Consider the following 18,440-nt stretch of genomic DNA (forward strand, 5'->3'; position numbering starts at 1 on the left):
CACATCAAACTTTACATTGACAACTATATCTAAATACACACGGGTCTTTGTTTTCCTGGGAGCCAAACATGATCATGGACTTCAGTGCATTCCAGTCCTGCAAAACACGTTCCAAAGCAAGCTGAGCAAAGCGAGGAGGCTCTAAATCATGATCAGGCATATCAGAATCTAAGGAGACAAAAAAGCAACTTAAGAAAGAGGTACTGAAACATGGGATTTGCCATTTATTACACTGAAACAGCTCTTACCTTCAGGATTTGCAGTTTTACGATTACGATCTTCCCTAATTCTAGGTGGTCTGTACTGGCAGTGTTCCACAGTTTGTCTGGCAACTGTCTGTACTAAAAACAGCAGCAGATGCTCTCCCCTATAATGAAAAATTGATTAGTGGAGATATGATATACCACATATTCAAAAATAATAACAATTATTCTACCCTGGGCATTGCAAATATGAACTTGCCTGCTATTTGGCATGGTAACAAGATTTGTGGTAGTAAGCAGGCGGTAAAGGAGATCAAGGCGAGCAGACTTCTGTCCAGCAATTAGCGTTTTACACTTGCACTTTTCCCAGCAATCACAGTAGGCTGTTGGAGATGTTCGTTTGAGTCTACAAGAAATAGAAAAGGTGAGCTGCAACACTTCTCAGTAACGTACCAAACATTCTCTACACAGGCAAAGGGTCTTAGTGTGCACATTAACATTCCTGGTAAGAGTTTTTTGTTTATTGCAGCAGCAAGATGTCAAAACCTAGCTAAAAAGAGAAATGTAGTTTGTGTGTGGCAACACCTGGTATCTGCTGTTCTTGTTTCCTACACCCATTTCTTTTCATAGCACCTAACTGAAACTCATCCAAGACCATTTATCCTTCCCCAAAATAGCCTTCCAGCCAAGGAAGCTGCCAATCTTCATGACATGCAGTAAAAGCTCAGTAACTGCTACAACACTAAGAATTGTAACAACACTGTTATAACTGTATCTGTTAGCTTATTATAGCTAGGATATTAATGCCGTAACATTTACACCCTCTAACAGTGCCACAGAACCTCTGCAGCTTCAAAGCTTTCGCCAGGCTGATCAGAGACTTCTTGACTGTTCCTCTGACTGCCTACTCACTTTTCCCTTTATTACAGTTGATCTAGGCATTTAATAGGCTACACTTTTCTAAAAGTTTACAAAAATGATCTGTCATCAGGATTCACTGCCTTCAGATAACTGCTAGAGACATCCAAAATTAAAAAATTTATTATTTAGATATATTATTCTCAGAATATAAAACACTTTGAGAATTAGAATTACACACTCTAAATTCTACAAAGTGAAAAGTAGAAGACAGCTTCAGATTACTCTTCCCATTCTAACTCATAAAACAAATCTTGCAGAGCAGAAGAAAGGTATTTTAAATATTTTATTAATTTTCTGTTCTCAAATATCTGAACACTTCAAGGAAAAAAAATTAACTATCAGTAAACAAACCCACAAAATACTGATTTCATTATAAGAAAGAGAATACAATACTTACTTGCAGTCATGGCCTTTGTGACAGACCCTTGCACATTCTGTGCAACAACAAAGCGATTCCAATAGGCCACATGTTCGGCATTCAAATATATCCTAAAAAAAGCATTACCAAAAACATTACACAGTTTTCTCCCTGCAGCACTTGCAATCTCACAGTATTCCAGGTTACAGTGAAAAAAGCACTTGCTCGAACTCATGCCTTCACTTAGAATTAAGTTAATTCCAGAAAGTGAAACTTCATTGTTAGTTTGAATATTCAGTGTTTGCAAAAAGCTGTTTCCATGAAATTGCCAAAGTTAGCCAGAGGGGAAAGAGCCACACTCACAAAGAGCCATACTCTGACCAACACAGCCAGCTTTAAGAGTACAAAGCAATTAGAGGAGGCAATGATCATACCAGACTAAACAATGCAACTTTAATAATTTGAAGATTAGATTAGTAGACTAACACAATCCATGATTGAAACACCTTCCTATTTACTTAAGGAAAAAAAAAAAACACAACACAACAAAAAGCCTCACCTGGTTAATATGTTCTGCACCAGTCCATGTAAAACTGCATGTGTCATTACAACACAAAACATACAAAGGAGAGTCATCTGGATTTGTACCAGAAGGACAAACCATTCCCATAAACACATCATCTTCTTTTTCGCTGGAAGTTGCTTCAGCTAAAAGAACAATCAAATGCCAGTGTTAAAAACCACCCCCAAAATAACAACACCCCACCAACAGAACCAATACTGTACAAACACCTACCATTACAAAATCCCCTACAGAATTAGACTTTTGAATAAAGTCTCTGTCACAATTGCTTGAGAAAGCTTTCTGCTCATCACGTTACAGGTATTTCTTACAGATGCTGCTTCAAAATCCTGACTGAAAAATACAACCACCAACTCTGCCCCACTTTTAAATTCACTGACATTCTAACCAAGTCAGTGGACCACTATTTTGAAGGATTAAAAAGTAATTCACGGGCAATATTCTTATAAGGAATACCCACAGTCCTGTAAGGCCTTGTCACACCGCAGCTCTAATCTGCTGAAGTCTCTTGTTGAGTTCAACTTCATATATTTTCTCTTAAACAATTAGATAGCAACATTGAAAGAGAGTCACAAAATGTGTTTATACAGAAGTCTTTTCAAGAACACGATCTAGCTTGGCACAGTGCTTTATCATATTGTTTTTTTTCCAATTCAAAGAGAAGTTCCAGGTGATACCTCTGAGCTACTGAAAAGCAGTACCATAACCCACTGATGTCTGTAAATCAATGAAATGCTGAAAAGACTAGGAAGAGCACAAAAGCAGTAATATTCATAGAAATCTATTGTAATATACTCACTGCAAAAGAGGAAGATACTCCTTAAGAGGCACATTTCCAAAACATAAAGCAATATGCAGTGTTTTGGAAAGAGATGTTCACCACCATTACCCGCTGCTCAAACACATGTAATTCCACACTCAAAAAAGCACTGTTAATAATGAATCTGCACACATGCAGAACTTTAGAAGGAAACCACAGGCTAGTAATTACTGAAACTGGTGTACCTTTAGCAATTTTCTGTGCAGTTTCTAGAATTGTAATTGCAGCAGGATATGCCCGGCCACTAACTGCTGACATAAATGGTGTCATGCCTCTTGCATCCCTAGGGATAAGAACAGCAGACAAGTTAAAACACACTGAATTTTTTTGTTCTAACAAGAAAGGTAGGAAATAAACTATGAAAAATTAGCACTGCTAATCTTGTGCAAACAGAAAAACCACAGAGTGAATAAGCACTCTTTTATGTGTTTTATTTTTGTGAAATAGACCTATTGTTAAGGGATGGTAGGCCACAAATACAGCCAATAGTCTAACATTCTCCAATTTAACTAATGCACCTTTAAATAACCTTTTCTAAAAGGCTTCTATGTAATAAATTTCATGTGGTATAACATTACAAAGGATATTGAGAATTCATATGAAAATCCTTACTTAGCTGACAGCAATTCTCGAAGATAAGGTTGTAAAACAACACTATCACATAGTAATTTCAGTATGAAATGAGCATTTGCCTTCCGATCCTTTGATTCCACTACAGATGGCTCGGTAGAAGGACCTGTAATGAGAAAAAAGAAAAGTTGCAGAGAAACAGTTTTTCCTCAAAAATGACTACTTATTAAAAACAAACAATTCAATGTTTCACTGGGGTAATTAATCAGTAGCCTGACTAGTCAATGGTTTGCCAGTTTCAGCAACATTTCACTGAAGTAAATTTCAGTTCCAAATCACATTCTGAAATACAGACAGTAATTCCAGTTCCATACTGATTACCATATTTTTACATGTTTTCCATTCCCAAGGTAAAAATAATTTTTACATAAAACACAGCCTGGTGCTTCATTTACTTTCTGCACACTTGTGAAATTCTGCTTCAATCCAATCTTGCTCTGATAAGAGGCATTTTCATATGCAGGAAGTCTGTGCAGGCAAAAACAGCTTTTGAGATAATTTTCCTTCCAAAGCATAGTCAGAGAAGCAGTATGTCCTCACCTGGTATCGTGGAGGTGCTAGGTCCTTGGCCGGTGCCAGTCGCTGCTGTGGTAAGAGATCCCACAGCGGGGGCCAGGATAAAATCAATGTCACCATCTTTTAGTAAACAGAACAGCAGGATGTATATCAATACATAAAAACATCCCTAACAACATGCTCTTTCTGCAATGTCTAGCACACTGCAGGCTTTCTGTATTTAACTGGCACTTCCTACAGATGGCCATATTCCTTGATTAGTAATGTAACTCAGTGTTACAAAACACACTTTGCAGAAGTTTGACACCAGCATTAGAAAGACACATACTGGACTAAAAACCAGTCGTTAAGTCTAAGTAAACTCTCAAAAGCTACCTCAGTGACTGCTTGCTACCTCAATGACATAAGGTATTTCAGTCTCAAGCTGAATTTAAGTGATTCATCTTAAAAGCCATAGTTGCCTTTATTAAATCTTTCATTCTACAGTCTTAATATAATACATGAGAACACTTACCTGGATCCATTGCCGGAGGATCTGGAACCCAGCTGGGAGGAGCTATTGGTGGAGAAACTGGGTCCTGGTGATCACTTGATGAAGCACCGGCTTCATGCCTGCCCAATCCAGCAGCTCTCAAAGATCTTCTCATCATTTCCCTTAATCTCAAACTAAATACAGAACAAAGGTATAAATGAAAATGAGACTGTATTTTTAATTAGAACATTTTAAACACAGAATTGCACATTGAAAAAGGAAACCAAACTCTTCTTATCTCCATTTTTTTTCAGCGTAAAGAATAATGAGAATAAAAAGCATAAGCTGAGGGGTATTATTACTTCTATTTGACATTGGTTTTACCCTAAACTCATTGCTAGGGTGTTATTGTGCAAGGATTGGCTCTTGCTGCTGCTGGGCTTTTTTTTAATCTCACTGCAAGAAGAGGTTAATGAAAGAATAAAAATGGGTCTTGAAAAAAAAAAATAAATCTGAAAGGAGTTACTTGTTTAAGGTTACTTAACGTGAAACACTACTTTACTGAGAACAGTCAATACAGTTTCGAGAAATGCTGCATCATCTTCCTAGAGGGAAAGGTAGTAGGAGTGAGGTAGAAGCCAAAGAACCCAGTATGATACAGAGATACAAACGTAAAGGTAGCTTTGGTTTTTGTTTTATTTTTTAATGCACTACCTCTTAAGAGTAATGTTTCCGACAGAACCCGAGGGGGAAGTTTCAATCCTCACACTTATCTCCCGTTATCAAAAATATCATGGGGGTAAGAACTGCAGCTTGAGAAGGATAACAACATCCTTTCATTTCAATTGCTTTGACTACACAGCTAACTGAAAAAAAAAATGTACTATGCCCTCCTCCAGAGTTCTCTGAACTAACTAGAACTCAGTACAGATAACCATCAAATTCCCTCACGGAGAGCACCACTCTATTTCCATCATGGAAAGAAGAACAACACACATTTCATCAGAAATTAGGATTCTGTCATGGTCAGGAACCTATCCTTTAGAGCCACCTAGATACAAAGGACTCCCACTACAATATAAATACTTAGGGTAAAAAGAATCAACTTAAGTTCTTTCCCACTGGTGTCATGTTGACTGCAGTATTCTTTGTCTGTGTAAGAGACCACCTCCCTCAAAATTCTCTTAAAAGCAAAAAAGCCTGGACACTATAACAGTACTTCCGCAATAAAATTTAATTCCCCTTAGTAAAGAGGACTAGAACTTATCCTCCCACCACTAGTTTTCACACCAGAAATGGCTTCAAAAAACCCACTAGAACTCTAGTTTGGTACTTGAAGAAGTGAAATCTGACTTGCAAGTAGCAACAGAGCCCATTGTCTAACTAGACTGAAGGAAAGAATCACTGAGATTGGTAATTAATATGGAAATCAGCATACAGAAAACAAGAATAAAGCATTAGTCAGTTTACCTTCTGCTGCTTGATGATCCTGCCCTATTTCCTGGCCCATTGCTTGATACCACAGAGATTGCATTTGCAATAGCTTCCACAGCTGAGAGCCTTTCCGCAAATGTGTTCCTTTCAGAGCGCTCTGCTTCTGAAAGATGAGAAAAAGCATTAGTGCCAGCATTTTACTTGGGAAAATTATAAGGAAGGACTAAAGTATGAAACATCACTAATCATAAAACCTTCCCTGCGTTATTTTTATTAATTTATATTTTTTAGAGGGACAGATTCATATATAAATTTTTATTTTGGACAAGCTTAACCATGATTTTCACTGGGTTTGGCTGCTAAAAGGCCATCAAGGAAGGAAACTGAAGGCATTCAAATTGCAGAATAAGCTTTTAGTTTTCAGTATCAGCAAGAGATAAAGACATCTCACATAGCTGATTCCAGACACTTCCTGAGTCAAGGCTTCAAAAGTATTGTCAACCAAAAAAATAACCGGAACACCGTAAAAATACCCTCCCCACACTTCACAATGAGCAGCTATGGACAACAATGCAAAGTCGTGAGTTTCTAAGATACTCTACTTACAAGCATGCTTAGGAAAACTGTGTTACGAGTATAATAAGGTAGCACACTCAGTTTACATAAGACAAAACGAGCATTTCTTCCAACATCTAAACCCTTAAGTACCATGATGTCTAAAAGTCCTCGACATAACATGGCTGAATTGTGCCAAGTGCTATACAGAATGTAAAAAATTGCCGAGTTACACAGTTACAGTACGACTTGAAGCAGCCACTGTGATCACACAGTACTTCTGGAGCCCTCACAAAGGGGGTCACAGCTCTTGAGAGTGATCCTCTAGCAATACAAAGCAATACAACTGTTCCCTGCAACAAACAGATTTCACCTGTCCTTCGTCCAGCAGTAAACTGCAGCTGAATTTTCACTGCTCTGCCCCTGAAGTCACTATTCATTTTCAGAGACTCACCTACTGCAAATGCCTTGGCTTTAAGGGTAATTTGCTGTTAATTTGTCCAATGAACTTTGTCCCAGTTCTCTAGAAAAAACCCTCAGTTTGTATGTGTTCGGTAAAATTATCTGACATTTAGTATCATGACTCTTTAATGATTTGACATGTTTTGGACCTTTCTTTTAAATGTGTCTTTTCCAAGATCCTCTCTACTGGCAAGACTAAGGAGATACTAAATCACAGAGAAACAGAGCAGTTTTGCAGGTCTGGGGCCACTTTTCCTGCAATTCTTTAATCCAGCACTGCAGGAGCTATGGCAAAACTAGGCACAGGATCCAAGAATGAAAAAGCTCATCCCTGCCCATAATATTCCCTTTCTGGCACTTAAGGAGGAATCTGTATGAAGAAGAGTGAAGAATCTCGGGCAGGTACTAGCTGGAAAGGAGCAGTATGTTTTGTAATTGTTAAGGAACATCATATCCAGAGTCTGCAATTGAAGCCTTAACTCCTAAATCAAACGTCTTTTCAGTTTAACAGATGGCTGCACAACTTACAGACAGTAACATTAATCAGCACTGCCCTCCAGATGATGAACAGAAAATAAGCTTGTCTTAATATCCATTGCTAACAGTTACAGCAGAAGGTGGATGTGACTTGACTCTAAAGATATGAATCCCCTTTTAAAAGAATTTTTATGATGGGAAAGAGAGAGGCAGAGGGGTGTTAGAAGTCTATCAGGTTCATGTTTTTCATTTTTCAGAAAGTTAAATTACATCCAAATGAAGTTACTGAAAAAACGTCAAGATTGCAAAGACAAGCACTCAAATTAGGAAAAGTCAGATTAAGTTTGCCCATGCATCCTTATTTCTGCTTCCTTGCGTGCTTACAGTAAAATAATCTTTCTTTGTTAGGTTTTGTTTGGTTGGTCTGGGTTGGGGTTTTTTTGGAGGGAAGGGGGGAGCTGTTTGCCCCCACAACAAGACCCCTGCCTCAATCAGTGCACAGGATGGACGACACATTAAAGATGAAGGGCTGTACAATGAGGAAGCTGTTTATGCCTTGTTTGCTACAACATTTGAAAGCTGCGTAGTAAGGCAGCGACAGCTTGGCAAGGAGAGGGGGAAGCACTGTCTTCTGTTTAATGCCACTGAACACCACTTTGGAGAACTGGAACCTATTTCTGCTACATCTAACAACACACAGCACTATGATCATGATACATTTTACTCATTTCTAGACACCTGAAAGGTGCCCAACTCACAGAAATAATTAACATTCAGAGAACAACTAAAAGTACCAGTAATCCAGCTGTAGAATAAAGTGTTTTGAAATAATACCTACTAAAAAAAAAAATTAGACCAGGCCCTAGGCTTCTCAAGCAGAACCTTCAAAATTAGTTAATAGCTTTGAATACATAAAAACTTCAAACTATAATAAAACTTCAAGCAAGAGATGAGAAAGCTGCAGCATTACCCCCATTTTATAAACAGGGTTATGAGGAACAATTAAGGTCTATAAATGACTAAAATTCAATGACAGCACCATACAAAATCCCACAAGGAAGTTCATTCATTATCCAGTGCAGGGTTTGTATGGTGTGCAATAAATAAGGAATGGGGCCACACACTGAATGATGAGGATAAAAAGAAATATTGAATAGCTACCCATTCGGTGAGCACCGTCCATCTTGTGCACTGAATGAGGTAGTCCTGTGGAAAAAATAGTATGACGGTGTAATTAAAGACCATTTCACAATGCACACCCATGCACAGCACAGGGGTAAACTTCATTCTGGCATTTCCTAATTTTTGAGTGCTTGACTTAGCAACCTTGCTCTGTTAGCATACTTCTTACATAACAGTATTTAACTGTGTCAGTAAGTGGCATTAACAGAAGGCCATTCTTTCACATCTCTTAATACATGTCAACTGCAAGTAGCATTTCCTACTGAAGGCATTAACATATACTACAAAACTTGAAAAATATTGAATACTGTTTCTCTTAAAAGCTTGTTAGTGAAATAACAGGGATACTAGTGATAGAAAGGTGGAAAAACATTTGTTTTCATCCACAATCAACATGTGGATGTGAAAAGTTTGTTCTTTAGAATCAATAAAAACTGTTTAGTATTCTTAACTAGACAATTCTTACAAATCCTCATGAGAGTAATAACAGTGTTGTCACAGCACCTTTGAAAGGCTAGGACCTATTTTAGGTCCCAAACTTTAAGACACCTGTACAGGAAGAATACAGCCTTTATTTCAAATGTTCTTGAAAATGTATAAAAAGTTTATTTTCACAGTATTTTCATTATATTTTTGAGCTCACCCTCTTCCTCTTTTGTTTCTTTGTTGCTGGTTGGAAAGCATACAGACACGCAAGCATGCAGAATATTGCGGTTTCCATCACATCTATGGCCAAGGAATGTCTGCAGCATTTGTGGATTCTGATCCAAGACAACTGCTTGTTCAAGATTCATCAGGTATTGTCTGCAAGCCTCATAGTCACATCGAAGAATGTGCTGCATTAAAGTTTGTTTCTGTACTCAAAAGAATAAAGTATTTTAACAATTTAAAATACAAAAGGCAGACATACAAGCTTCCTAACTTCCAGTTTTCTGGAATTAATAGAAAGGCCTAAATCTAGGACATTAGCTGGAAGTTAGTACAGGAACCGCTGAGAATACACATCATCTCAATTATACCACTGATAAAAAAAAACAGAAATCAGCAAGCATTCAGGGCACAGACAAATTAAAAGGAAAGGAGAAGCTTAAGCAGCCAAAACTATCAGGCTCACAAAACTATGCCTTTGGCTTCAGAGCTGGGTTCTTAAAACAGATTACTTCATGGCTACATGTAACAGGAAAAGTGGTACAACTGAAAAACTAAGGAGTCTACATCAATTAGCTCCTACCTATTTGTTTTAAACAAGTGATATACATGCTGAAAAGCGAATGAACAGAAGTTGCTGAAGGTCTGGGAGGCTCACCCCATATACAACAAGTTTTTTTACAGCGCTGGAATACTCCACTGTGAAATGAATCATAGTCTAACAGGTACACAGTACCTCCTGGTGGCAGCACAGCACACAGCAGATCTAAGTGCACCAAATTACTTGTGGTTTTATACAAGTTTGATAAATAAATTCACAACAGACCTATTCATACAGTAGCACAGATGAGTACAGAACTCTACAGGTGACTGGGGAGAAGGACAGAATATCTTTGCTTAATTTCCTAATGTATGGTCCAAATATATGATACACAAGAAAACAAGTTGTTGGATCCATCAGTAAAAAACTATACACTCATAAAACAAATAAAACTGTACACTGGCAATAAGCATAAAAAGATAACAGTTTTAAAAGTAATGCTCAAAATGGATCTTTCACTCTACTGTAGAAACATATTTGTACTTTCTTGTTTCTAAGAAAATCTTCAGTTGAAATCAGTTTCTTTGAAATAGTGAAATTACAAATCGGTATCTAAACACAAAGTTGCTTTACACATAACTTTATTAATGCAAGAGGAAAAAAAAGTACATAGTTCTGTAGTAAAGAGAATACTTTACCTCAACAGCCATAATGATAACAGCAGCTTTCTTTTTGATGGTCGAGTTAGCAGGAAGATTTGTTAAGGAATGAACACCCATTCCAAGACTACTAATAGGTGGAAGATCAAGCCAGTCAGGGTCTCGTATCCCACCCATACAATCTTTTGCCATTGGATAGATTGTACCATTTCCATCTCTAAGAACAATAGGAGATTCCTACATTTGGAAAAAAAAGTTTTTATCATTAAGTCTCTACAATTTATGAATATTATCTGTCCCAAAAGGTCCAGTTCTGCTTGACTGCCAGTAATGACAACAGTTTACCCTAAATTCTCACTTAGATCATTGTCTCCTATCATGACAAGTGGCAGAATAAGATACCACACTTCCTTTCTCAAATGCTTGAAATGTGCTTAACGTACTAAATACTATTAAAAGTATTTCCTGATGCTTTATATTCTTTACCAATGAAACTCATAGTACCTATACTTTTAGTTTACTTAAATGCTTCAGAGAAAGTTGAATATATTAAAATGAAACATTCTATTTCAGTTCTTTTGCCAAAAGTATTTCCTTCGACTATCCTAAGCAAAATGTATCACATCTGCAGAAGTTACTAGAAGAGTTCAAGTATTTTTTAATCAGCCCTCCTCATGAAGGCCTAGCACAGTGTAATCAAGTTGTATAATCAGATAAGATACTTAACACCAGATAGTAGAAAGAGTTGCATAAAACTTCAATATATCGTTTTTAATGTCAAATACAGTTGGGTTTTTCTTAATATTTCCATTTATTCTGAAGGAGTGGATTTTCATCTGACCCAATTTCAAAGTATAACTAGATGACAAGTATACACTAACACAGGAACTACTGTCAAGTTTTTCCCCCTTTTTTACTCTGTATTCAAGGTAGAATTTGAGTGAGATTATTAGAAGTGCTTAAGTGAGTTAGACTGATATTTCCATCATGCCTTAAAAATATTTATGGTAGCAGCAAGTCTTTCATAACCCATCTGAAGAACTATTTCTTTGCCAGTCTTTGGAAAAGCCCTACAAAAGGCTGTACCATCCTATTCAAAGATGATGGAAAGTTAAGTGCAGTGAGGTTAAATTATTGAGATACAAAACCACAAACCTGTCCAGCTGTAAAAATAGCAACACTTCTCTCATTCTGCCCCAGGAATGCAATGCTGCTAGTAGGGAAATTATTTTCCTGTTCAGCCTTTCCTGTGGCAAGGTCAAATATGCAGTATCGAACCCAGTTCCCAGTTTTCAGAACAGCATGCACTCCTTCAAAGATACACGAAGAAAAATGTTAATGTCTTTTACTGATCGCATCCAGTAAAAGAACTCCTAACTAAAGCACTTTTAAGGAATCACCAGTATCAATGGAAACAACAGCTTATGTTAGTTTGACAATGGTTGGTTTCCACTAGGAAGAGAAACAGGTAATAAAGGCTCTAACAGAGTATCTTACAGGGTAAGTCCTACTTACCTTTTGAATCTACATTTACTGCAAGGATCTCTGTTTTTTCAGGAATACACAGCTTTTTAGGTGTCCTCTGAAAACAGTCAGGAACTTTGGGAGTTCCACCAGTTTTTACAACCTGAAAACACGCATTAAATTTTAAGATGTAATTAAACTCCCAGTGCTGACATTTCAGAATACCCAAACCTTTTTTTAAAGTGTTTCACAAAGACATACCTGCAATTCATCTATTCTGAGCAGCCTACAGTCTTGGAGAAGAGAAGAAGGATCAGGATCTGAATTAGAACTGCTCTGACAGTTCGCATTACTGGACGTGCCCGGAAATTTAACAGCAACATAAGCACCATCCACTTTTAGCACCTACAAGCAGAACACATTACAGTTTTACCAAAAGCTTTGAACAGAAACAGTATAGGTTGATTTGCTTCAAAATAAATTAGACCTTTATCAGGAAAAGAAAAAACAAATATGAAAGTATTAGTAACAAAGTTTATTGTAGACAGAGTCAAAGCACTTGCTCCCCACATAGTGAAAATTCCCTCTCAGAGCACAGACCCTAGTACAAGTACTAGAGAATCACCGATGGCTGTAACAATACTACCCAGAAGTTTCAAAATTCAGACCTACTCTAAAGATCCATGAACTCTGATCTAGACACTACAAGGGCTGAGTTCTATTGAGACTTGCCAGACAACACTACACAAAAACAATGTTTTTGTAAAAAATATTAATCAAGGTACATTTAGATGTTTTCACGGTAATCAGACTAACTCGTAAGTCTGATATCACATGCCAATGGCACAGCCACAGCTTCTACTCTGACATGTAGGGATTGTTTTTTTAACGACTAAATGCTGCTAAAAACACTTTACAAATTTGGGCTGCTTCTGCAAACAGAAGATTGTAAATGGCCAACCTCTAGCAAAATGTATGAAATCTCATTTACTACGTTTCAAATTTATAATCAGGGGCTGGGGTGGGGGGAAGAAACACACCTTAAGAAAAGGCACAATCTCCAAATATTTAAAGCTTCCTATCTCCATAATTAGAAGTTTTCTTTTACATGCTTTCTGTCTGCTCTTAATGCAATGTTACCACTTGCATCACTTTTCACATGTTCAGAGAAATGTTCCAGTTTTTCAAGTGCTGGAACTCTATGGTGACTGTTTCAAAGTCCACATGCCAAATATTTTTTCTTTCCCATTTTATGGTTCAAGAAAAAAAATCATGTAGCTTTAAAAAGTGGAAAATACATTTACTTTGATTTGGCTGAGAAGAACTTCACCTCTTCATAAGGTAACTAAAATGCAGTTCTGTAACTAAATAGCTACTAGTATGGCTACTGGCCTTTGCACAGAAAGAAAATAAAACTATCCATTGACGCAGCAAGCAACTAGGAGCCTGAGTGAAACACCTGATAGGAATTGTACATAACAAGCTCCAAAACAGAGATGTGGTATAATGGATTGGCACTGAACAAGATAGGTAAGTTGCTTCTTTAATTGAAATTATGTAAGTCTGAATTCATTGAAAAATACATTAATAAAAATAAAATGCAAGAGTCTAAAGGATGTCAACACTTTAGCTTACAGAACTAGTGTACTTATACCATTCATATTGCTAATGCAAAAGTTTCATCAATTAGAAACAAGCATTTTACAGAACTCTACAGGCAATGTTTGCCTTATGAGGACTAAACTAAAATAATGGAATCAAACAAATTAAAATTAAGCAACAAAAATGGAAGTCTAAAGGTTTTCTTCCCCAAATGCAAGATCCATTTCAGAGCGTTTTCAGCTACAGGATAAAGAGATCTGATCCTTCTTTTTAATGTAAAAGAAAAAGAAATTGATAAGCTGAAAGATGGACATACATTCTTTATGTCTTTATTTGTCTCCTTTACCCTTATATCAACCCACCAGCACACTCCTTTAAGCCACAATGCCAAAGCACACTGGCAGAAAACATTCCTCTGAAGTCCCTTCCTCAAAAAGTGGAAGCAGATCCTGAGCCCCACTTCTCCTCCCCTGTTCTCTCGTATGGTTGTTCACTAAAAATCACATTAAAGACTGGTATATTTAGAGGCTACTAAGCCTAAGTTGACTACCAGCACTTGAGCCTTTCAGCAGTAAACCTGTCTGGATCCACCAATCATCTGTAGATTCTTTCCCTCTCCAGAATCACCATATTCTCTCTAAAGACACAGCAGCAGAAAACCAGGTAAACATAATTTTTATGTCTTATCTCTTTGTTGGAATGGAAAAAATTTTAACATCACAGAAAAGGCTCCTCCCTCTACCCTCAAAGTAGAATAAGCACTTCCAAAGAAATACCGACACATTTCTTTAAAATTAAGATTAAAAGTTTAAAGATTAAAAAGATTAAAAAATTTCCTAATAGATAGATAATTCTTTCCTAATAGATAACTCTTCTGGGATTCTATCCAGCCTGAGCTCTTTCAATTTAACCTTCTCAATGAAAGACTTCAATCTCAGACAGAAATCAAACAAAAAATACAATGTTCAAGCGACTGACTGAAACAATACAAAGTACAAGTTAAACAACTACTCTACTGAAATTCATGTTCCACAAGATCTCTAGTACTTGATAAACTTTCTGGGCATAGGATCTGCAAAACTGGTAATACATGGAAGTCTCACCGGATTAAGGATAACTTTCATGAACAGAAGTCGCTTGGGGAGGCCCTGGACACTGCCAATAGAAAGCCTCAGACCAAAACAAAACACCAAAGAAGAAAAGGCAGCTCCAACCCAGGCTCTCTACCCTTTTGTTCTAACTGTGGTTCAAAACACCATTTAAGCCTTCCAGTAGAGGAGATCCAGAAGCTAATGCGGGCAGGTATCTGAAAGTGCATGGGATGGACAAAAGCAACTTCTATTCCCCTGATATCAGTGAGCAGTAACGAAGGCTTATTTCAGCCTGTATCTTTTCTAAATGGCAGTGAAAGATGACTGCATCATATTTCTTACCACTGCAGACAACAGAAGAAACAAGTGCCAAGATTTTTCATTATTTCAGTCTTCCATTAGGTGGATAATCTTATAATCATCGTCTCCTCCATGTAATGACATACTTTAAGGAACAAAGGCTTAGTTTTGCTCCAAGCCCATGACGGATTTAAATGGTAATGAGACTGGAATATATTCCAAGGAGAAAGATGACTAAATCCAAGAGTGTATCTAGCAGACTTACACTTTACTCATTTCTTTGTTATAGTAGCTCTTGACACAGCACAAAGACACTTTTACAACTGTATACAGAAACAGTAAAACTCGCTGTCTTGAAGATCTTAGGATCCAAAACATGAAGGACAGATAGAGACAACAGGGCTTTCCCAAAACTGATATGAGGCAAACAATGGTTTAAGCAACTTCAATTAGATCTCAAAACTTCATTTATAGAAACTTGAGTATTTCAATGACTTAACTTGCTCCACACTCCCTTTTGCAGAAATGACCCAAAATTGATAATGAAAATTCACTGTGGGCCTTCTCCTTTCAAAGATACTGCTCAAGGCAAATCTTCCACTCCTGAACAAGTAAACCATTAGGGATGTAAGCAGAAGGACTAAATCCACGTGCCTAGTGTGGACAGTTATTTTCTCTTCTGGTAACATTTTTTTTTTTTATCTTCTCTGAATCCAGCAGAAAGCAACCCAATCTCTTCATTTTGTACAAAACCTTTATTGGCTTTCCTGTTCTGATTTTTGAAAAGCCAATCAGAGAACTGTCTAGATGACCTGATCCCTCCTAACATCACACTACAATGCCAAAGGAGAAACAGTGTTTCCCTCTACAGCACTAAGAGCAAAGGTTTACTAGAGAGAAAATGAAAAAATTACAAGGGCAAAATAAAGTAATAGATCAAACAACTTTACAGTCCTACTAATGAAGCGTAGCATTTCTAATTAATAAAATAAAAAATAAATCTGTTAGTATGTTACATGAGATTCACCTGAATATTAAGTTGCTGTATATGTGAAAGTCAGTCACAACACATGTAACTCTTCACAATCTCACTGGAGAAGTAAGAACCATTGCTTAAGTCACCAAAAATAATCCTCTGGATAAAACCACAGCTGCTTTTCTTAATACTGTGGTTCAACCTAGAGTATCAGAATATTATTTTTTAAGATTCATCACTTTCTATTCACAACACATTCAGTCTTTTATGTGTTCATTGTTTTATGGACAAGCAAAGATGCAACAAAAGTCTAGTCATAAACATTCTGCAGCATCCCCAAAGCTATGATTCTTTTAGCAGCTTATCTAAAAGGGAAAACTTTTTCTTTCCCTCCACAAAGATGGTGGGACAGTGTATTTTAGACAAACCTTGCCAACAGGAACATTCTTAACGTCTTCCACAAATACAACTTCCCTCAGAGACCACTGTTCTTCATTTACTTTCTCCTCCTCTTTTGGGGCAGGAGTAGATCGTCGTCGCTCTGAGACAAAAAAAGTTATTACCAAAAAAGACAGACTTGAAATATTTAATCAAAGCATCAAAATGCAATGTTCAAACATCAAACCTGTCCCACAAAAAAGATTATGAACAGTCCAATCCAGAAATTCACAAGAGGTTAACAAGAATCTGACTTTAAAAGTCAGAGCTACCTAACAGTACACCATGCCACTTCCATGTTTTTCTGTGAATTAGCACTAATAAAGCCTATCTGATAAAAAGCAATTTTTAAGGACATTCAAGCAAAATAACTAGAATACAATAAATTGCTTCATCAGGGTTAAGTATTTAAGCTTTGATGAAAAAGGTTGACATCATGACATCATTCAACCCTGCTCAGTGCTTTTTATCACCTTTACAAATAAACTTTGTCCTCTACATACGAATTTCTGGTAAACATCTAGAAGAGTAGCAAATGAGGCAGAAACATAGCTATTTGGGCTAATAGTAATCGCAATAGTTAGATTTGCTGCAAAAATATTATCTGAACAATAGCTGTATTAACACTTGGGATCAAATTTAAACACATAACATGGCTTACTTAACACTGACAAGAACCTTCAATCTCCTGAATTGAGTATACAGCATAATTATCAATATATTTAAAGTCAGAAGCAGAAAACTTCTAAGCCAGCTGTGAAGTTAACTTCTAACACTAGTACAAAATCTCAAGCAAAATTACAGTCAGGGAAAAATGACAGTTAAAAGAACAGCAGAAGAGAAGAAATCAGCAGCAAAAATTAATTAGTACTACAGATCTGAGCATACGAGATTCTTGGCCACTGAATGAGGCCATCTGATTCTCCAGATGAATGCTTTTTAGAACTGTAGTATATGAACAATTAAACAGGAGCAGAGAGATTTCTTGAAATGACAGCATTGTAATCAACTGTTTATAAGTGTATGGTTTAAACGACAGAAAAAAATGCTTAAGAGATAAGTTGCATAAATTATAACATAGCCTTCTAGGTTTAAGTACAACCTGTACTGTAAGACTTCTCTCACTGCTTTTCTGCATTAGTGAAGTCTAGTTCTAAGCATTTTATGTAATAGACTATGAATTACTGCTTTATTCACTGAAGTTCATAGAACCATAGAATAGTTAGGGCTGGAAAGGGCCTTAAGATCATCTAGTTCCAACACCCCTGCCGTGGGCAGGGACACCTCACACTAAACCATATCACCCAAGGCCTCGTCCAACCTGGTCTTGAACCCTGCCAGGGATGGAGCATTCACAACCTCCCTCGGCAACCTACTCCAGTGCCTCACCACCCTAACAGGAAAGAATTTCCTTCTTATATCCTATTCACCTGCAAGACAAACTGTGTAATAACAGCTTAAAGGGAATTTTCCGAAACAAGTTCAACTTCTCAGCTGTAAAGAAACTCACTCTTATATTGCAATTACACATAAGCAACTTTATCTTCAAACTTCCTCTTTATCACCTCCAGAAAGATACTTTTGATTCTGAGAACTGTTATGCTTGCTTAGATATACTTTTCATCAAGTAGTCACTGCTTATATTAATATTCTTAAATTTAACACTGACAACTCACAGGTTATCTAATGTCTATTACAGAGCTTTCACATACACTGCAGTTCAGACTGAAAGACCAAAAGGGATTCTGAAATTAGTACAGAATCTTTGTAGAACTGCCTTTTATGAAAACTTCTATCTACACAAATATTTTATGTTGCTATGAGCTACATATTACTTACTATATGGCATAGATGCACTGCTTGCTATTGAGGATGCATCACTACAAGTGGAAGCTGGGGATGGTGGAGGCCCCATCTCAGTTTTCACTGGTTCCTGTTTGCTTTCAGGTCTGGAATAAATGATATAATTTAGCATGAAGAAGGAAAAAGGTGATTTTTTTTTTTCCCTGAGAATGACATCCCAGCCACATTTCTTTAATTACACTTTAATGAAATAACTCCATACTCCATCCTAATTGACAAGACTATATATCTGATGTTGGGAATGG

At 37.0% G+C, this 18,440-nt stretch overlaps 1 protein-coding gene across 1 annotated transcript in view; it reads right to left on the minus strand.

Annotated features, from left to right (window-relative positions):
* Positions 1-18,440, minus strand: part of UBR5 (ubiquitin protein ligase E3 component n-recognin 5) — an 84,414-nt gene that overhangs the window by 22,722 nt on the left and 43,252 nt on the right. The window contains exons 17-34 of the mRNA XM_057422141.1: positions 18,172-18,281; positions 16,323-16,435; positions 12,187-12,330; positions 11,977-12,088; positions 11,617-11,771; positions 10,501-10,698; positions 9,257-9,467; positions 8,593-8,637; positions 5,974-6,100; positions 4,546-4,697; positions 4,056-4,151; positions 3,498-3,621; positions 3,071-3,168; positions 2,042-2,190; positions 1,522-1,613; positions 463-609; positions 249-367; positions 42-168 (exon numbers count right to left, since the gene is read on the minus strand). Coding sequence (XP_057278124.1) covers positions 42-168; positions 249-367; positions 463-609; positions 1,522-1,613; positions 2,042-2,190; positions 3,071-3,168; positions 3,498-3,621; positions 4,056-4,151; positions 4,546-4,697; positions 5,974-6,100; positions 8,593-8,637; positions 9,257-9,467; positions 10,501-10,698; positions 11,617-11,771; positions 11,977-12,088; positions 12,187-12,330; positions 16,323-16,435; positions 18,172-18,281 — 2,319 coding nt within the window. The remainder of the gene's footprint in view (positions 1-41; positions 169-248; positions 368-462; positions 610-1,521; positions 1,614-2,041; positions 2,191-3,070; positions 3,169-3,497; positions 3,622-4,055; positions 4,152-4,545; positions 4,698-5,973; positions 6,101-8,592; positions 8,638-9,256; positions 9,468-10,500; positions 10,699-11,616; positions 11,772-11,976; positions 12,089-12,186; positions 12,331-16,322; positions 16,436-18,171; positions 18,282-18,440) is intronic.

The sequence above is a fragment of the Pezoporus wallicus genome, unplaced genomic scaffold, assembly GCF_028554395.1.
Source record: "Pezoporus wallicus isolate ANWC-B61680 ecotype Strahan unplaced genomic scaffold, APGP_CSIRO_Pwel_v1 contig_13368, whole genome shotgun sequence".
Classification (NCBI taxonomy): Eukaryota; Metazoa; Chordata; class Aves; order Psittaciformes; family Psittacidae; genus Pezoporus; species Pezoporus wallicus.